The sequence below is a fragment of the Diadema setosum genome, chromosome 4 (genome assembly GCF_964275005.1).
Source record: "Diadema setosum chromosome 4, eeDiaSeto1, whole genome shotgun sequence".
Lineage (NCBI taxonomy): Eukaryota > Metazoa > Echinodermata > Echinoidea > Diadematoida > Diadematidae > Diadema > Diadema setosum.
The window spans coordinates 16,139,739-16,157,747 of NC_092688.1; the positions used below are offsets into that span (position 1 = coordinate 16,139,739).

The window sequence follows — 18,009 nt, forward strand, 5'->3', positions numbered from 1 at the left end:
TTCAGACGAAATCACCAAGACTTTAATTTTACGTGTGTTTCAATACAACGCAAGTATTAATCCTTATCATTGTAATTAAGCACCCTTATTAACGTTGATATTCATATAAGCATGTTGGTATATGCGTATATATCTGGTAGAATGGTGTGGTTTCCAAGACAGTCATCTAACACTTAAAATTAGAAAAGAAAGCAAAGAAATTTGAATTATTTTGCGACTTTTTATAAGGAAGCATTTGTGTTTACTAGATGGAGAAGTCAGATCTTGATAACTAATGTCATAAGATAAAAGGAATACTCAAACGTGTTTTATCTTTTGGAATTGTCCATCTGTTGTTATGGTTGTTGTTGTTTTTTTTTTGTTGGGGGGGGGGTGGGGTTGTTCTATTTTTCTCTCCTCTTCTTTTTTTTCCTCTACATTATGTATAGGCATCGCCGCAGGAATGATCTACACTTTATCCTCATGTACTTTTTATTTTGCCCTTTGTCATTTTAAACTAAAACCCAAAGATAAAATGCTCGGATTCATTTTCTTTAAAAGAAATGAAAATACCTTAATAATGATCTGTGAGATAATGAAGGCGTCTTTATAACAATCTATGTTTATCATTGCACAATGTAGTAAGATCATCATAAATATCAACATGTAGGTTGATGTGTAACTTTGGAGTTGTCATTATAGTCTCCATAGTCCAGGCTTCAGTTATATTCCTCAACCATGTGTTTGCAGAGCGCCTTGACAGCTTCGTAAGTCTCCAGTCCGGTTGGCAGGATTTGCTCCTCGGGGAGGAGGAAGCCATAGTTGCCCGTGTCCCTCAGCTCCACCACGTACGAGTACTTGGCATTCAGAGTAGCGAAGCCCCAATCTTCGCTGCAACCCGACGCCGCATCTGTGGGAGGAAAACCGCGGCAGGGAATGAGTAGTAAGGGTATAGCAAATCAATGGAGAGTGGTCGTATTTTGTGCGTTTTGTGAGTTTCGAAGCAAGAATTCGTTTAAAATAAAAACACAGTGACTTTCTTTCTTTCTTTTTCATATAAATAAGCTGAGATCGGGACTCAAGGATTGTTGCTATTAGACAATGAACATGCAAAGATAATCCGAAACACTATGCTAAACACGGACACTTTGCTTAACTCATTCCCCACGAGATTCTAAAATTCTCATACACGGTATACAAAAATTCAACAGGTCCGATGGGCATAGGATTGAATGGCTCGTATTGATATTGTACAGGTCGGTTCAAGTTAACAGCTGTCTGTTTGTGATTACCACGTTGCACAAGCTGCTTAAAATTGTAAGATTCTAATTAGAAATACTAGCATAATCGAGTTTTGTTTGGTTGAATTCGCAAAGGTACTAAAAATCATTCCGTTCCGTTTTCTTTTTAACGCTGTCATGTGCTATACAACACTTACACAGAGTCCTGGCTGATGGTCCATAGGTGTACGAGGTCCCGTAGACACTCTGCAAGGCGTTCACGGCTTTAGCGGAAGCTGCGTCCTTCAAGGCAGAAACAGTGGTGGGAAAGAGTTTGTTGAGTGATGCAGCTCAGAAGTTATAGTGGGTACAAGGTTGTTCAGGGGAGGGGGAGTTAGTGGAAGGATATTATTAATTGGTATGGAAATGACGGTTTGAAGCCTGTTGGTTAATGATGCCAGTAGTTAGTATTGTTGGCAGGTGGCTGATGGTAGGAAGTTTGTTGGTATGACGAGCTGAGACTTCTAATCTGGACAGTTACAGGATGAAAAAGCGGTATAATTGCAAGAGGACTGATGCTATTTGAATGATGAGGGGATTTTTTTTTTTTTTTAGGAGGATTGTTGGAGAATTATTAGAAAATGAATGATTCGACGATTGTTGATTGTGTTTAGGGAGATCGTTGGTAAGATGGTGTAGAGACTGGAGGTATAGGAACATGATTGCAGAATCGTTGAGATAATGTGGAAATGAAGGAAATGACCGCTGGTATATAGGTGAATGATGGCAGAATAATAGTGGATAAGACAATCAATACCATGGCATGAAAACATTAGTGGAGATATAGCGCTGGGATGGCCGATGTCAGGTTAAGTTATTTGGCCGGGCAATTGTCGGCATTGCGCGTTAAAATTGCCGATTGGTGAGGTAAAAGGAATTTTAATGATGAAGTCAGGGGAAATTAAAGAGATAGTATAGTTTTTGTGGTGATGATGATTGAGCTTTTAACTTTTTGCAAGGTACTGAGAAACCACTTATGAAATGTTACAGAGCAAACCATTCTAAGAGGAAGTCAAAGTTTATTTGATGAAAATCGGTTTTGAAATGGCTGAGATATCCGAAAACAAAATAAAACAAAGAGATCCTAATAAAAGGTGGGTGCCACCGTTTATTAGTATCGCTTGTTTTGGATGTCTCAGCCATTTCAAAACCAATTTTCATCTAATAAATGTTGAATTCCTCTTGGAGTTACATGCTCTTTCACATTTCATAAAAGATTTCTCATCATCTCACCACAAAAGTTAGAAACCTGAAGCCAGGTCTCAACCAAAACTATACCATCCCTTTAATGCATTAGCGACATTAATGGACAAAGACATTCTTGAACAAAAGAAGATAATACATATTTTGTCAAATAGGAACAGCTTAACCTCATGGTTTATCTCGTCGAATTTTGGTGCTACGTTCAGATGTCCAGAAGGTGCCTCGTCAAAGAGCGAGTGTAAGTTGAATCATTACACATCTCAACATTGGTATAATAGTTAGGGTATTTAGGTCATGATTCATGAACAGTTAATTAAACTACGAAGAGTGTTGGCGCAAGATTGGGGAAGAGGAAGAAGATAATGCAATGATGATGGTGGGAATAAAAAAAAAAGTAAACTTACATGACAATCACACTTAGTACGCATAACACTAATGACGATATCACAAACAAAATATAGAATATGAACATAAATAGTATTAATGACACAGTTTGTGTGCCGTGGATTTTATGAAGTAAAATCGTTTTCGCTTTCATATCCGACATGCATTGACTGCTATTATAATCACCGCAATCACCATCGTGTGTTCCAAAATTCAGACTAGCCTCGTTTTACGTTCCCATCATCCTAAACAATAAAGATGAAAATGATGAACGGTAAAGTTCTTCATCATCCATCAAATCCTTTATACCCCGATCCCGCCCCGCCCCTCTAAATCCCTCCCCATCACCCCAACTGCCATTGCTCACGTGATCGTCCTTCTCCTGCGGGAGGACGGCTGTTGCCGAGTACGACCAAGGGGCCAACCAGAGCTGCGAATAGCTATGGAAGTCGATGAAGCAGACGTAATCCTTGTTGGAATCGAGTAGCCACTGAGTAGTTTGAGCGACCTCGGGTTCGGAGGCTGCATTAGGCCCACGATACGTGCTATAGCACGGGTTGGTGCTGGCGCCTTGACCTGTAATGTTATTATGCGCATAAATTTTTATTTATTTATTTATTTATTTTTTTTTTGCTAAGTTTGTGAGAATGTCGGTGTGTGCGTGCGTTTGGTTGTTGTTTTTGTTTTTAATGGGGTGAATACGTGTAAATTGTGTAAGTCGATGTGTGTGTATGTTGCGTTGCGTATCGTATCATGGGTTCGTACGCAAAACAATACAGACGTTTATGAATGGCATCCGCAACATGTATTACAATATTTGTTAATATAAATGCTCATACAAGTTTGTTCCTCCGAATACTCTGAATGAAAAACAAAACAAAACAAAACAAAACAAAACTTCGTCTCGATAACTTAAATTGCTCCGTGCACGATCACACAAGGGCGGTGACTTGGCTCAGTCGGTAGCGCGTCTGCCTTCGAACCAATCGGCCCGGGTTGCAAAAACCCGTTATCTGCTGGGGAAAATTCGATTGTGTCATCGGAAAAGTTGAAGGTGGCTTGATTGAGGTTGTCATTTAACTTCAGTCACGATCAGCCCATAACAACTTTGAAATGAAAGAACTTCATGAGCTTCAATGCTCGTGATTTAAGAAAACATACACATTATACATGTACCTTACACATACGTATATGGCAAGCCAAACGTTCCATAAATTGGTCGATATATTAAGCCGAGTTTTTCGATTTATTGAACGTTTGGCTTGCCATGTACGCCCGCATTCACAAATCGAGTTTCTTTTCATGAAAAATGTGTTGTTGCCAGAGCCACCAAAGTGTTCTGCGTAGACCCGGCCATGACACTGAGGTAGAAATAAAAGCACAATATACACGGGAAAGGATATGAACAAACATGAGGGATAGACAGAAAGATAGATAGATAGATAGATAGATAGATAGATAGATAGATAGATAGATAGATAGATAGATAGACAGACACACAGACAGATGAGTGAATGCATAGATAGATAGATTTATATTCCACATACTAAGAATCTTGCTATAGGATTGGTCAAGAGCTGATCACGTGATAAAGCGTAGTTTTACCCATCACAGCACCTTCGTTACACTATTAATATGGTGATAGTCATTTTTGCTTCGCTGATCTCTTCAGTCCACACATCAGTAGCGCGTGAATCACTTATAGTTTTGACGTGCGATATAAAAGTGCGTTACACTGTGGACTATCCTTTGACCTAGGTCAGGTGATAGTCCGAGCGTCAGTGAGACGGTGCCGCGGTGCACGGCAATTACAATCAAATTTGTTGTAATTGTCAGCTACGTCTAAAGTTGACTCGTATGTTACCGTGCGTGTAAGTAGTCTAGTTGCCTTGTTGGAGTTTTGCCTTGCTCGTGTTTCAGAACGCTCAGTATTAGCAACAACATGATTGGTAACTTAACGTAGCCTAAGCCGGATTTCTATACCTACGTAGGTGACTCTCCGTCTCTAACAAGACATAACGTTCGCTCTGCACTTTAAATTTTTTTATACCTATTTAGTCTAATTAGCTGTGTTGTTCGCCCACCCCCCCCCCCCTCGTCCTGTTCCCGTCAGTTAAAATGGCTTCAGATGTGGAATTAAATGGGAATATAGATGTGGAATATAATAAAGCAAATAGTCAACTTCTGGTTTCCGGCAATGAGACAAACTACCACTTCCTCTGCAATTTGAATGTGTACGCTATCTTTAAAGGACAAGTTCACCTTCATAGACATGTGGGTTGAGTGCAAATGCAGCAATATTAGTAGAACCAAGGAGGTTCGAGAGATGGAGTTACAACTGACTATAATTATTCAATCAGCTGTCAGTTTTCTATGGATGGACAAAAGAATTCCACAGGTGCATTTTTGCCTTTGATGTTCGATGCTTGAAGCCGCTATCTTTCTGAGAAATCTGAAGATTCATTTTTAACGCTAACATAATATCGGGTATATGCTGCTCGTTTACGTATCAAGTGCAATGAAATTAAGTCACCTAATGATAAAGCATATAAAACAAAAGTCAATTCCGTTCGAAAATATGTGGAAAAGTGTAAATCTGAGCTGTATTTTGTGAAAGTGTTTGAAATTTTACCCTCATGGAAAGCCGGTTTTATCACTTTTCTCCTTATTTCCGCAAAAATGAAACTAATATGGTATCATCTTCAAGTATAGTTCTTTATAAATAAATATGTCAGATTAGCGTACAATCACGTACATTCGAGTAATTTTGATATCTATTTCAGCAATATTTGAGCAATTTCTATTCGCGCACCCCTGTGCCTTTACCATTGTCTTCCGCCCATCGTTTGTAAGTAGGGATAGCGAAAAGTAATTACCATCACAAAGACATATCTTCCTTGGAAAGTGGCTGGTGATTATGCAATGAGACACGAGTCAATTGTCTTCGCATCTGATCGGCAGATCAGTTTGACACATACTTCAAATATTTTTGAGTTGCGGCTTCGAGCATGGGATCAAAGCGAATAAGACTGTTGTGACTCCATTTCTCGAACCTCCTTGGTAGAACACATCAGTGAGAGTTTGAGGAAAATCGGATAATCCGTTCAAAAGTTATGACTTTTTGAAGTTTGTACTCAGTCACAGCTGGATGAGAAGACTACTATAGATTGTGATGTCACATGCGTACAACGATAGAAAAGAAAGAATAAAGAAAATTCAACATATTTCAATTTTTCTTGCATAACAAAAAAAAAAACCAAAACACTCGACTTCTCTCTTTCAGAAGGCAGGGGGAATAATATTACCCTAAACATACGTCAGTAACAAGTCGAAGAAATGTGCACTTTATTCAAAAAGTAAAGTTTTGTGAAATTCTCTTTTCATTTTCCTTATATTGTTGTACGCATGTGACATCACACACTGTAGTAGTCTTCTCATCCAGCAGAGACTGCACAGATACTTTAAAAAATCATAACTTTTTAACGGATTGTCCGATTTTCCCCAAACTTTCACTGATGTGTTCTTCTGATATTATTGCCTTCACTTAATCCACATGTATATGAAGGTGGACTTGTCCTTTAATCAGCTGCGCTTCGGAAAGATATCTACATTCAGATCTCCTCGGAAAGGATAGTTTGTCCCAACATCCTTAATCAATGTTGATTATTTGCTTACTATAGATAGATAGATTGATAGATAGATAGATAGATAGATAGATAGATAGATAGGTAGATAGATAGATAGATAGATAGGTAGATAGATAGATAGATAGATAGATAGATAGATAGATGGGCGTAGATGACAGAATGGACAGAGGAAGAGAGGGAACAAGAGAGAAGTATGGAAAATTGGTATATGAAGACATTTTCCAGACATACCTCCCCACTGGTAGGGGTAGTTCCTGTTGGGGTCGACACCACGGCAGAGGCTGCCGGCGTTGATGGAGCGAGTCTTCCTCCACATACGGTCCTACAGAAGAGAAAGAGTGATGAAGCACAACGACACCACTCGGGAAACACTCTATAAACACAGTGTGTGTAATGGAACAGCTCATACCGATATACATCGGTAACGTAACATCTTGTGTTTGAGACTGAATTTTGTTTGAGTTTGTGTTTAGGTTTGGGTTTGGATTTGAGTTTTAGTTTTAGTCTGAGTTTGAGTTTTAATTTGGGATTGGGTTTGCGTTAAAGTTGAAGTTTAAGGTTAGAATTTTGAGATTTGAGTTTAGATTTTAGATTTTAGATTTAAGATCTTAGATCTTAGATTTTGTACTTTTTTATTTTTTTTTTATTTTAGAGCTTTAAAGCTTTGAGTTTTTAAAAGTTTTGAGTTTGAGTTAAGGTCCATTTTGAGTTTAGGTTCATTTTAACCTTCGGGGTTTTTTAAGACCACAGTATAGATTCATGTTCAGGCCCGTAACTAGGAGGGAGAGAGGATGGGTGTACGGGGAGCACGACCACCCCCGCAGCGCTTCCTTGCCAAAAACGTTTCCGATGTAATTTATGATAATGACATGCAGACGTCATAACTAGGAGTTGGCACAGCTTGCATGCATCGACCGACAGACCGAGCTACACTCATGTACACAGCTATCAATGCGAAATCGCACATGAAAGATGTTACTTTAAAGATTACTTTTTGAAAATTAATATGTTCCGATTTCTAAAATGGCACTGAGGTTCTGAATTTAATTTTACGAAACACTCCTTGGTATAATATGCTCGGAGCATTTCAAAGATGAAAGTATTGATAAATTTGTGGCAATAAAGAGGAAATTGGGTTTCTATTGTCTATTTAAGTTAATCCTTATTGTCAGTTTCAATAATCAAAGCACCAACAATCGCACGTTCTATACACAACGAACTCTTTCCACCGCCGAGCCAGGTTCTGCTACTAGCAGTGCCGCGGTACGCCCTCATGGTGCCGCTTCATGTTCAACTACGTATACAGCTGAGCCTAATGAGGCTGACTCTTCAAGAACGTTCAAGTTTCAGAGGAGCATATCTCAAAAGAAAATAAAAAAGGTAAGTATAGACCGATGGTATCTGTCTCTTCTCGCAGGGCTTCTTATCTATAACGTTGGAATTGTAGATGTAACATCGTCTGGGATCAGCCCAGAGTAGAGACACAGTTTTCTCGTATCCATCATTATTTTGCTATGCAATACTACTGATCTGCGCTCTCTTGTAAAATTTTCAGCTAAAAACGCCCTAAAAGGGGCATTCAGCCTCACTGAGTCAGCTCTATTGGAACATTATCTTGGCCTAATCTATTCTTAATTAAAGAGTGTTTGGTTTACTGATTTTGTGCATTAACCCCCACCCCCCCCCCCCCCAAAAAAAAAAGGTGTTTCTCTGGCACAAGTCTTGCATGCAGCTACCTTCGAAAACACAGCGCTGTTGAATTCAAGTGCTCTGTGCGTGCGCACACCGTATCGAGCTATACACAGTAGCTTGCGCTGTGTTTTGGGAAGGCAGCTGAGAGGCCGGTGCAAGAAACACAACTTTTTTCGGATTAATTCATAAAATCGGTAAGCCAATCATCAATTAGGAATAGATTAGGCTAAGATGTTCCACTAAGCTGAAACGCCCCCTTTAGGGCGTTTTGAACTGAAAATAACTGGCCGGCGCGGATCAGTAGTGGGTCATAAGCCCATTATAGCAAAGTGATACGAGAGGATTTTCTCTACTCTAGGCTGGCCATGTTACATCTACAATTCCAAAATTATATTAGAAATCGGAACATATCACACTAAAACTGCAATAATCTGCAAAAAAAAAAGTTAATCCTCCCAGTAATTAAAGGACAAGTCCACCTTCATATATATATATATATATATATATATATATATATATATATATGGATTGAGTGAATGCAGCAATATTGTAGAACACATCAGTGAAAGTTTAGGGAAAATTGGACGATCCCTTCAAAAGTTCACAGTCACTGCTGGATGAGAAGACTACTATGTGTGATGTCACATGCGTACAACGTTATAAGGAAAATATAAAGAGACTTTCACAAAATGTTACTTTTTGTAAAAAGTCCACGTATCCTCGACTCGTCACTGACTATGTTAAGGGTAATATTCCTCTTGCCTTCTGAAAGAGGGAAATCAGGTGTTTTTTTATTATGCGAGAAAAGTGAAAATATCATGAATTTTCCTTATACTTTCTTTATATAGTTGTACACATGTGACATCACAAGCTGTAGTAGTCTCCTCATCCAGCAGTGACTTGTAGAAACTTCAAAAATTCATAACTTTTAAACGGATTGTCCAATTTTCCTCAAACTCTTGCTGATGTGCTCTGTTAATATCGCTGCATTCACTCAATCCACATGTTTATGAAGGTGAACTTGTCCCTTAACATCTTTCATGTGCGATTTCGCATAGACAATTGTCCACATTGATCGGTCGATGCATGCAAGCTGTGCTGACTCCTTGTTATGACGTCTTCATAATGTCATTATCACAAATTAAATCGAACACTTTTGGCGAGGAAACGCTCTCAAATTGCTATGTTCGTCATGTTATTTCATCTTAACTACGTATATATACTGGAAGACGAATATTCTATACTAGAGGATATAAGAGTTTATCTTTCGAAAAATTGAAACAGATTGAAATTTCATTTTACCTACAATTGATTTCACGTTTAAAGATATTCTTTTCCCCATAATCTATTGTGGTGGTATGAGGCGGGGGGGGGGGGGTCATTTTTAGACTCGGATAGAGACTTCATATAACTTGATCAGCAAAACAGAAAATCATGCAACGTAATGAATTTTGAGTGGTTTGTTTGTTTGCGTTTTTTGCAACCTGAATAGAAACCCATCGCGTTATCTAACTTCTTTTTTATTCAAGATTTTGAAAATATTCGACCCAAATTGTTCACTAGAAAGAATAATAATGATTTCAACCCTAAATTAAAAAAAAAAGGCTCCCTCGTGTATAAGTCGGCATGGGAGGGACCATGGAGCTACTAAAGCTCCATGGAGGGACACTTTCATATAATTTGATCAGTAAATCAGTCAATGAGAAAGTCACTAAGTAATTAAAGAATTTAGTTTATGGTTGTTGTTTTTTTTTTCTGTTGGCATCTAAACAAATAAAAACGTATCGTATTATTTTTGATAGATTTTTTTTTTTTTTTTACAAATATTCCGCAAAAGGTGTGCACCGGATCGTTAAAAATGCAAAATCTCATTTGGTTGTATTTTGTGTGTGTGTGTGTGTGTGTGTGTGTGTATGTGTGTGTGTGGGGGGGGGGGGGTAAGCAAACAGAAAGTTTATCTACTCTATGAAACTGAAATTGAAATTGAAATAGTCACTGTATGCAACTGCAAGATATACTTGCACAACCGTTGGCACAAATACTAGATTTATATCTAATCTAATCGGAGACGATTGTCAGTTAAAATTGTTTCATGAACTCACGTCGCTCCAGGTGTACGCGTATCCATCGACGTTGAGTGAGGGGACGATGACGAAGTCGAAGGTATTCAAGATCTCCGTCACATCAGCGTCAATTCCGTAATTTTCGAGGAGCTGCAAAAATGAAATGTCATTACACTTTGTTAGTTGCCATGTAGAAACCAGTCCCTTATACCTTTGTTTGCTGCAGTGTGACAGTGTTTGTTCCGTTATCGGTTATACTCTTAAGGATTGTGCACATAAAAGAATCAAATTGGTGGTTGTCAACTGCATTTCAATCGTTAATTTTTTTTCTCTGCTTCTACATTACATCATAATTTGCATTGTATATCCAAGAGAGTGGAAAATTCGTCATTTACAAGAGCATATAGCATCGTCTTTGTGTACGGGTATTGAGTCTTTGTGCATGTGTATAACGGTGTAGTGATTGTAAAAATTAGAGCTTTGAGCTCATCAGAATCACCACAAACTTTGTTTCATGTAATGTGATTTTCTGCTTGTATTTTGTTTTGAAATGCCAAATAAATATATACATGATAATAATAATCATCATCATCATCATCATCATCAGAATTCACGACGACCTCATGCAGTATCAAAGCAATCTGAAACCCTTTGAAAACAAAACGAACGTGATGACAAAGCACTGATTTCAGTTGCCCTCTTCTGCAGTATGGAAAGCAGGAAGCATGTCCAGAAAGACTGTTATATATTGTACCTCTACTACTTGAATTTGTAACATTTGATTGCACTGTAGTTACAGCTACAACTACCAATACAAGTTTTACAACTTCAACTATTTCAATTACCATGCACTTTGACAATAATTTCTGCTGATAGCGATTACTGCTACTATATGGTGATTATCAAGATGATAATTATTTTGATGATAACATAAATCATATTATTATAATATCGGTCGCTATGAATGATCGTGACTGAAGGACATTGAAAGTTTGACACCTTGTTCAACATTGCGCTTGCGCACTGGGCAGGCATTGAACTCGGAATATTCCGTTCCTGGACCCATTCACGATGGTTCATCCGCCACAACAGCACGACATAGATATCAGCTCCCATATACTGAGTATAGGATACAGGAAGTCTGCACTTACCGAATTGGTGATGTACATGAGAGTGGCTGGTGAGATCCATTCACGGGCGTGGATACCACCCTGCCAGTACACCGCCTTCCTAGTTCCGAAGCCACCAGTGCTAATCTATTGAGGAGTGGTATGCATAAGTGGATGGATGAGGAAAATAAGTACGAGTATGCCTTTAGCTGAAGCCCGCCCCCTCCCTGCCCTTATTTTTCATCCTCTTTTCAGAGGGACTTGGTTGTTCTTGGAATATCAGAATCAATTTTGACAGTAAACTTGCATCACAAAGTAAGGATATTTATAATATGGAATGTTTAATATCTTAAATTTAATTGGGGTTGGCATGAACTCTTCACTTCCTAGACAAGGAAACGAGACACAAATCCTAAGTTCATTATCATGAAGTGTTTATTTTATTATACGTGTGCAACAAAATAATGAGAATGTTTATGATTTGCGTTCATAATTTTCCTCTCTCGACAGTCTCTCTTTTTTCTTCCCCTTGCACCTCCTCCTGTACCACTTATGTTATCGTTATACGCTAAATCCACACACTTTTGCTTCAGGACACTTCTCATCTAGAACATTTTTTTTTTCCTTTGGAACATAGAAAGCAATTTGGCACTTAATATCGTAAATATTGTAACCCTAACAATTCATAGAAAGCTTGAGACGCCAACCAAGTGCATCACAAAACCATAAATGACTATACTGTTCATTTATTCATTTTACTGTTTTATCATTCTGAGGAAAGGTCTCAATTACCTACCTCTACAATATACCAGTTTATGAAAGCAATCTGATTTTCAGGGTTGAAAAAGGGACACACAAACTTTATCATCATGGTGACTACAACCATCTTAGTCGAATTTATGAACTTAATGAATGAATTTGAATAAATCATGTGCAAAATTATGCATGACTCATGAGGCCTACGCAGAAATTACGCATGACTTAAAAGAGTTTTGTGGAACTAAATTTAAAGTTGTGCGTAAACACTGTCAAATTACATGTGCGCATAATTTTTGGAGTTTATACGCATGAGTCAAAGTCTCGTTTGTAAAACAATTAACCCCTGAATGATTATATATAATATAAATAATTAACATAATCTATATCATAGACTCACTTTGAGGGCATTGATTTGTCGTCCCTCTCCAGATTCGGCAATTTGAAATCGCTCAACCATCGAGCTGTACTGAGTTGCAATATCAGCCGTCCACTGTTGGATCTGTTGGTGTGAAGGCGAAAACATACTTCTTAATCATAATGATAATAGCATAATTCTCATCTTTCGTCACCCAGCTGACTCTTGTGTATTTGACTCCTCATAAAGCTTTGACTCCAAAAACGAACAAGAAAATAAAATTTTTAACACAGAGAGTCACTGCCACAAAATATTAAAGACAGAGGCTGGTCTTACCATGCATAGTGAAGAAGTGCCAGTAATCTATGGAATTCTTGTTCTTCCAGACATGAAACATGATTTATTTTGCCCTAAAGATAGATGATGATCAATTGCCGCATAAAAGGAAGGTTGACCAATGGTTAACGTCAGAGACCTGATTGTTCTTTTGAAACTGTATGGCAAGTACAAGCTGATGGTTTGGATGTTCATAAGACTGCAGAGAGTGACCGCCATGAATAATCAAAGACAGAGCCTGATCTTACTACATCCACATCTTGAAGCAGAAGTGCAAGTCATCACTTATGAAATCCTTGTTCTTCTATACATAAAACAGATTTTGCCTTAAATTTCTGTTAAAGTTAGATTTCTGTTAAAGGGACAGTACAGTACTGGTTGAGGTGGGGATTCATGTTTTGAACATTCCTAAGTGAGATAATGAGAAATCTCTTATGAAATATGAAAAAGCATGTAATTTTAAGAAGAATTCAAAGTTTTTTTTTGATGGAAATTGGTTTTCAATTGGCTGAGATAGCCAAAAAAAAAATGATAATAATAAAAGGCGACAGGCCACGCCTTTTATGAGGATCTCTTTGTTTCACCATGTTTTTGGATATCTCAGCCATTTCAAAACCGATTTTCATCAAATAAACTTTTGATACCCCTAGAATTGCATGCTCTTTGACATCTCATAGAGTGGTTTCTGAATATCTCGCAAAACATTAAAAGCTAAATCCTCACCTCAACCAGAACTGTACACACCCATTAAAATCTGATCTGAGAAATACTGAAAATATTCAAGTGTGAAGAAATGCTTGACTCTTGAATCGAATCATATGAGATCATTTTGCATTGTGATAGAAACTTAGTCTTTCTGTCCAGAATAACTCACGTTTTGAGATCTATTTTTCCTTACTAATCACTCAATCGAGTGTATGCTATACTCGTTTGTTATGAGCAATATCTCTGTATCACTAGTTTTTGTTGTAAAGATTATGTTTAAAATCTCGATCACTAACTGACCTTCATTCCAAACTGTAGTATCATCAGAAATAAGTCAGCAAATCAATTTATCTTATCCTCAAACAAAACTTTGACAAACAATTTAAAGACCTACCTCAGCGTACGTGTGGTATACGCTGTAATCGAAGTCGGCAGCCGCGTCGATTTCTTGAGAACGCGTGGTCTCGTCGATCAAGGCTTGGACGTCGTTGATCATGACGGAGAACTCGAGACCGACGGACTCCAGAAGTTCCTTAAACTCGTCCAGGAATCGCGGTGGAACGAGGACATCAGTGGAGCGCTGAGTGGTGCGGGGATGCGACCAGAAGCTGACCTGCATATCGAGCCGTAATCAAAACATGTTATTTTAATTTCTTTGTTCTTTCTGTTTAATTTGTAAATGTACGCGTTACACAGATCCAGCATTAATTTTAAGTAAGATAGTACTCTGCATGAACGGGGACCTATTCCATCATTTAGCAGTTGTTTAAATTTGCAGTGATTGCAGTTACCATAACAACTTAAATGCCCAGTATTGCTTTCTATTTAAAATTCTCTGGCTGTTCCCAGCGTGACCGTAATTGCTGCACTGTACAATAATGGCCCCCATCCAGGCATATCAATCAAACTCATCTAATCTATTTTCATGTTTGCAGTTTTGCGTAGGAGTCCTTTGTGGAATTCAAAGGACGATGTAAAATCTAAGTGACAGCATATGACATTAGCATACAAGCAGTTGGCACGTTTGAAATGTTAACATGGTGCATAGAGAGGAATACTATGGGATGCAATCAGGTTAGTGCTAGTTTTGTATGGTCTATATGCTGGAATTTACATGACTGTATGCATTTTGTTACACACACACACACACACACACACGCACACACAAATAGTTACTTTCAGACGGTGATCCTGAACTTCAAGGATAAGCTAACTTCGAGGATAAACTCTATGGGGCGCCAAGTGCCGCACGGTCGATTTCGTTTCGAAATTGTAATTCGTTACAAAATCGACCGTGCTACACATGGCGCCCCATAGAGCTTATCCTCGAAGTTAGCTTATTCTCGAGATTATGGATCACCGTCTGAACGTAGATATACTTGTATGTTCATAAGAGCTCACCTTTCCGTCTAGTTTGGATTCGAGGGAAGAAAGGAATTTCAGCTGGGTTTCGTCACGGGGCTGGATGGAAAGAGTTTGGTATCTGTTCCGATACAGCAGAAAACGAAACAAGGATTCATGAAAGTGGGTTTCTTTGCGACCGGAGAGGACTTGGTATGCTACAGGGTTAGGGATATGGCTGGGAGGAGGGATAGGTGTAGATGGAGGGAGAAGTGGTGTCATTGTGTATAGGGTTATTTCAAATTTGGGCAGAGACCGGACACGCAGCAATCGGAGTGCCATTGCATGTTATACAACCATGACAACCAACATCTGCGTTTAACTTTAATTTGTAAGCTGGCAGTTGCAAACCGTAAAGAAAACAGAATGCTTTGAGAACATGAATGCGAGTCTGGAAAACGAATGTTTGAGACGGAAATAAAGGACAGGGTAAGGCAGTGTAAGTTATCAATTAAACATAATATCTAAAAAGGGAAGGGTTCGAGTTTTTAGGCTCGAATCCAAAACTATTCTAAAGTATAAGACCTGCTTAAAGTTCAGAACCTTTTGTCTCAACAAACAGATGTAATGACAAAGACCAAACACTATCATAAGACTATTCTAAGACAAGACCTGCTTAAAGTCCAGATCCTTTTGCTTCAACAAACAGATTTGATGACGAAGATCCAAGGAAAGACAACAATTTTTAAGTCATTTATAAGTAGCAGGGCTAAAGATGTCACGGAGTCGTCCATTTGTATGGGAGGGGAAGTCTTGGCACAAGCAAGTGCAAGGATTTTTTTTTTTTTTTTTTTTTTTTTTTTGCTAAAGAGACGGAGGATAAGGTGTTAGACGTCTATGACCCAAAATCCACGTGGCAGGAACAAAAATAGGATGTAATGCATAAGGCCCCATTCCACATAAAGGAGACCCTTGAGAAAATTTGCAAGCTCCCCCAGCAGTCTCCAAGACAAGATGGAAATAGTGTTTATGTGGAATGGCTTAGAATGAACAAAGCAAAAAAAAAAAAAAAAAACTTGAAAGATCATTAAAAGAACAAGAAGTAATTTTCCAGCAAATTTCTCAATCAGAGAACTTTGTGGGACCTTGAAGATTACTGAACGTTCACCATGTTCACTGAGAGACCGATAAGACTCTGGAGAGATCACTGAAAAATAATCAGACATAATTATATTTCCACAGATCTTCGAGAGATCTATCATTATCTCTGAGAGACTAATCTTTCAATGATATCCCTCAATGATCTTTCAATAATCTTTCATTGATCTTCTCCAAAAAATGTGGCAATTCTTGAGAGACTGTCTAAAGATAATTGAAAGACTACTAAGACCATTGAATGATCATTGAGAGATCGCTGAAAGATTCCTAAAAGACCACAGAAAGACCATTTCATGAAAAACTGCCCAAAGACTATTTTGAACCGTTTCACTTTTCTTTTCTTCTTTTTTTTTTTTGAGACACAGAGACGACGAAATTCACCGAAAGATCACTTAGGAGGCATGAAAGACTTCGGAGATCATAGAAAGTTTACTGAAAGATCACCGAGAGATCTGTCAATTTTTGCGGTCTTTCAGTGGTCTTTCAGAGGTCTTGGCTCAATGTGAAATGGGATGTAATCAGTGGCGCCAAATGCATTGACCATCTATTATTATACTAGCAACAATGAAACGAGCAACAGAGGATGACTCCTTTTCGTCATGTTTAGGTATGCTGCCTATAGGCCTTACATCACATTATTTTGTGTGTGTGTGTGTGTGTGTGTGTCTGTACACAAACAATATCGTCATCACACACTGAAGTCAGCATTATATGCTCTCACTATAATGGCGCGGAGGAAAACCCCATTCCACGTTCAGGTTGATTTGAAAAACAAAAAAAACAAAAAAAAAACGAAAATATGAATGAAAAATTGCAATGAAAGATATCCATTCAAATGTCCTTTAACATTGGAATGCATGTATAAAGAAAATTCAACATGCTTTCACTTTTCTATATAGGGTAACGAACGAGCACTTTACAAACCGCTTTCAGAAAACAGGGGGAACCATTACTACTCTTAACATCATATGTCAGTATCAAGTTGTAATTTGTACTTTTCATGAAAAATGAATTTTTGTGGAATTCTCTTTATGTTTTCTTTCTATTGTTGTCCACACATGACGTCATGAACTCTAGTAGTCTCCTTATCCGGTGGTTCCAACACCAAAACTTTCAAAATTCATAACTTTTGCATCGATTGTCCGATTTTCCTCAAACTTTCACTGATGTGTTCTACTAATGTTGCTGCTTTCACTCAATCCACATTTTTCTTTGGGTTTGGGTTTCCTTTAAAGTCCACCTTGACCTCAGGGACTGAGTCGAAGAGGGGTGGACCAACAAGAGAAAAAAGAAAGAAGAAGAAGTAGAAAGAAAAAGAATGAAAAAGGCGTAGCACGAGCACAAATCGAAGAAAAAGGAGAAAATTAAGAGCACAAACTGATATACTGCGACTGCTAATGAAAAAGACAAGAGAAAGTCACATAATGTTGCAGGCCAATGACAGAGAAAAGTGCTAAGAGAGATAGATTTACAGCTATTATAATGATATATACAAAATAGGCCTATACTTACCCATCGTAGCGGACAGCCGAAACGAGCGCAAAAAGAGCGGGAAAAAGCAGGAGCTTCATCGTGGTAGTTTGGGATCAGAACCCTATAGAAGTTGTCTCCGCTGTGACTTATAAAGATTCGGATTCCTACTGGTCTTTGCCTCCCCAAGTTTACTGGATGTGAGCAGACTACACAGGATTGAAATCAGCCATTAATTGTAACGCCCACAAAATGGAGTTAAGCACTGCCCACAACGGTTCACGATTAATTTTCCACGCCCAGTAACTGCAGACAATATGCAGGGATTATCTTTTCAGTCATTCGCTTGCAAGTAGCCCCTCCCCCCCCCCCCCCCCAAATAAAAACAACAACAACAACAACAACAAAACAACAACAATACAAGACGGCCGCGGTACTAATACATATCGGCCCCAAACTTTTGAAATATATAGGAAGCAATGGTAACGCACAAACACGCTGGCCAAAAGAATAATTATCTTATCAACA

The 18,009-nt window shown here is 38.3% G+C and overlaps 1 protein-coding gene across 1 annotated transcript; it reads right to left on the bottom strand.

Moving 5' to 3' along the window:
* Positions 1–353: 353 nt before the first annotated feature.
* On the bottom strand, positions 354–17,631 carry LOC140226946 (carboxypeptidase B-like). Its single transcript, XM_072307375.1, has 10 exons — positions 17,524–17,631; positions 14,914–14,995; positions 13,907–14,125; positions 12,514–12,615; positions 11,400–11,504; positions 10,288–10,398; positions 6,725–6,815; positions 3,214–3,422; positions 1,418–1,502; positions 354–889 (listed from the first exon to the last, which is right to left on the bottom strand). Exons 1-10 carry the CDS (start codon positions 17,580–17,582, stop codon positions 699–701), a joined length of 1,254 nt encoding a protein of 417 aa, XP_072163476.1. The 5' UTR covers positions 17,583–17,631; the 3' UTR covers positions 354–698.
* Between the last annotated feature and the right edge of the window lie 378 nt (positions 17,632–18,009).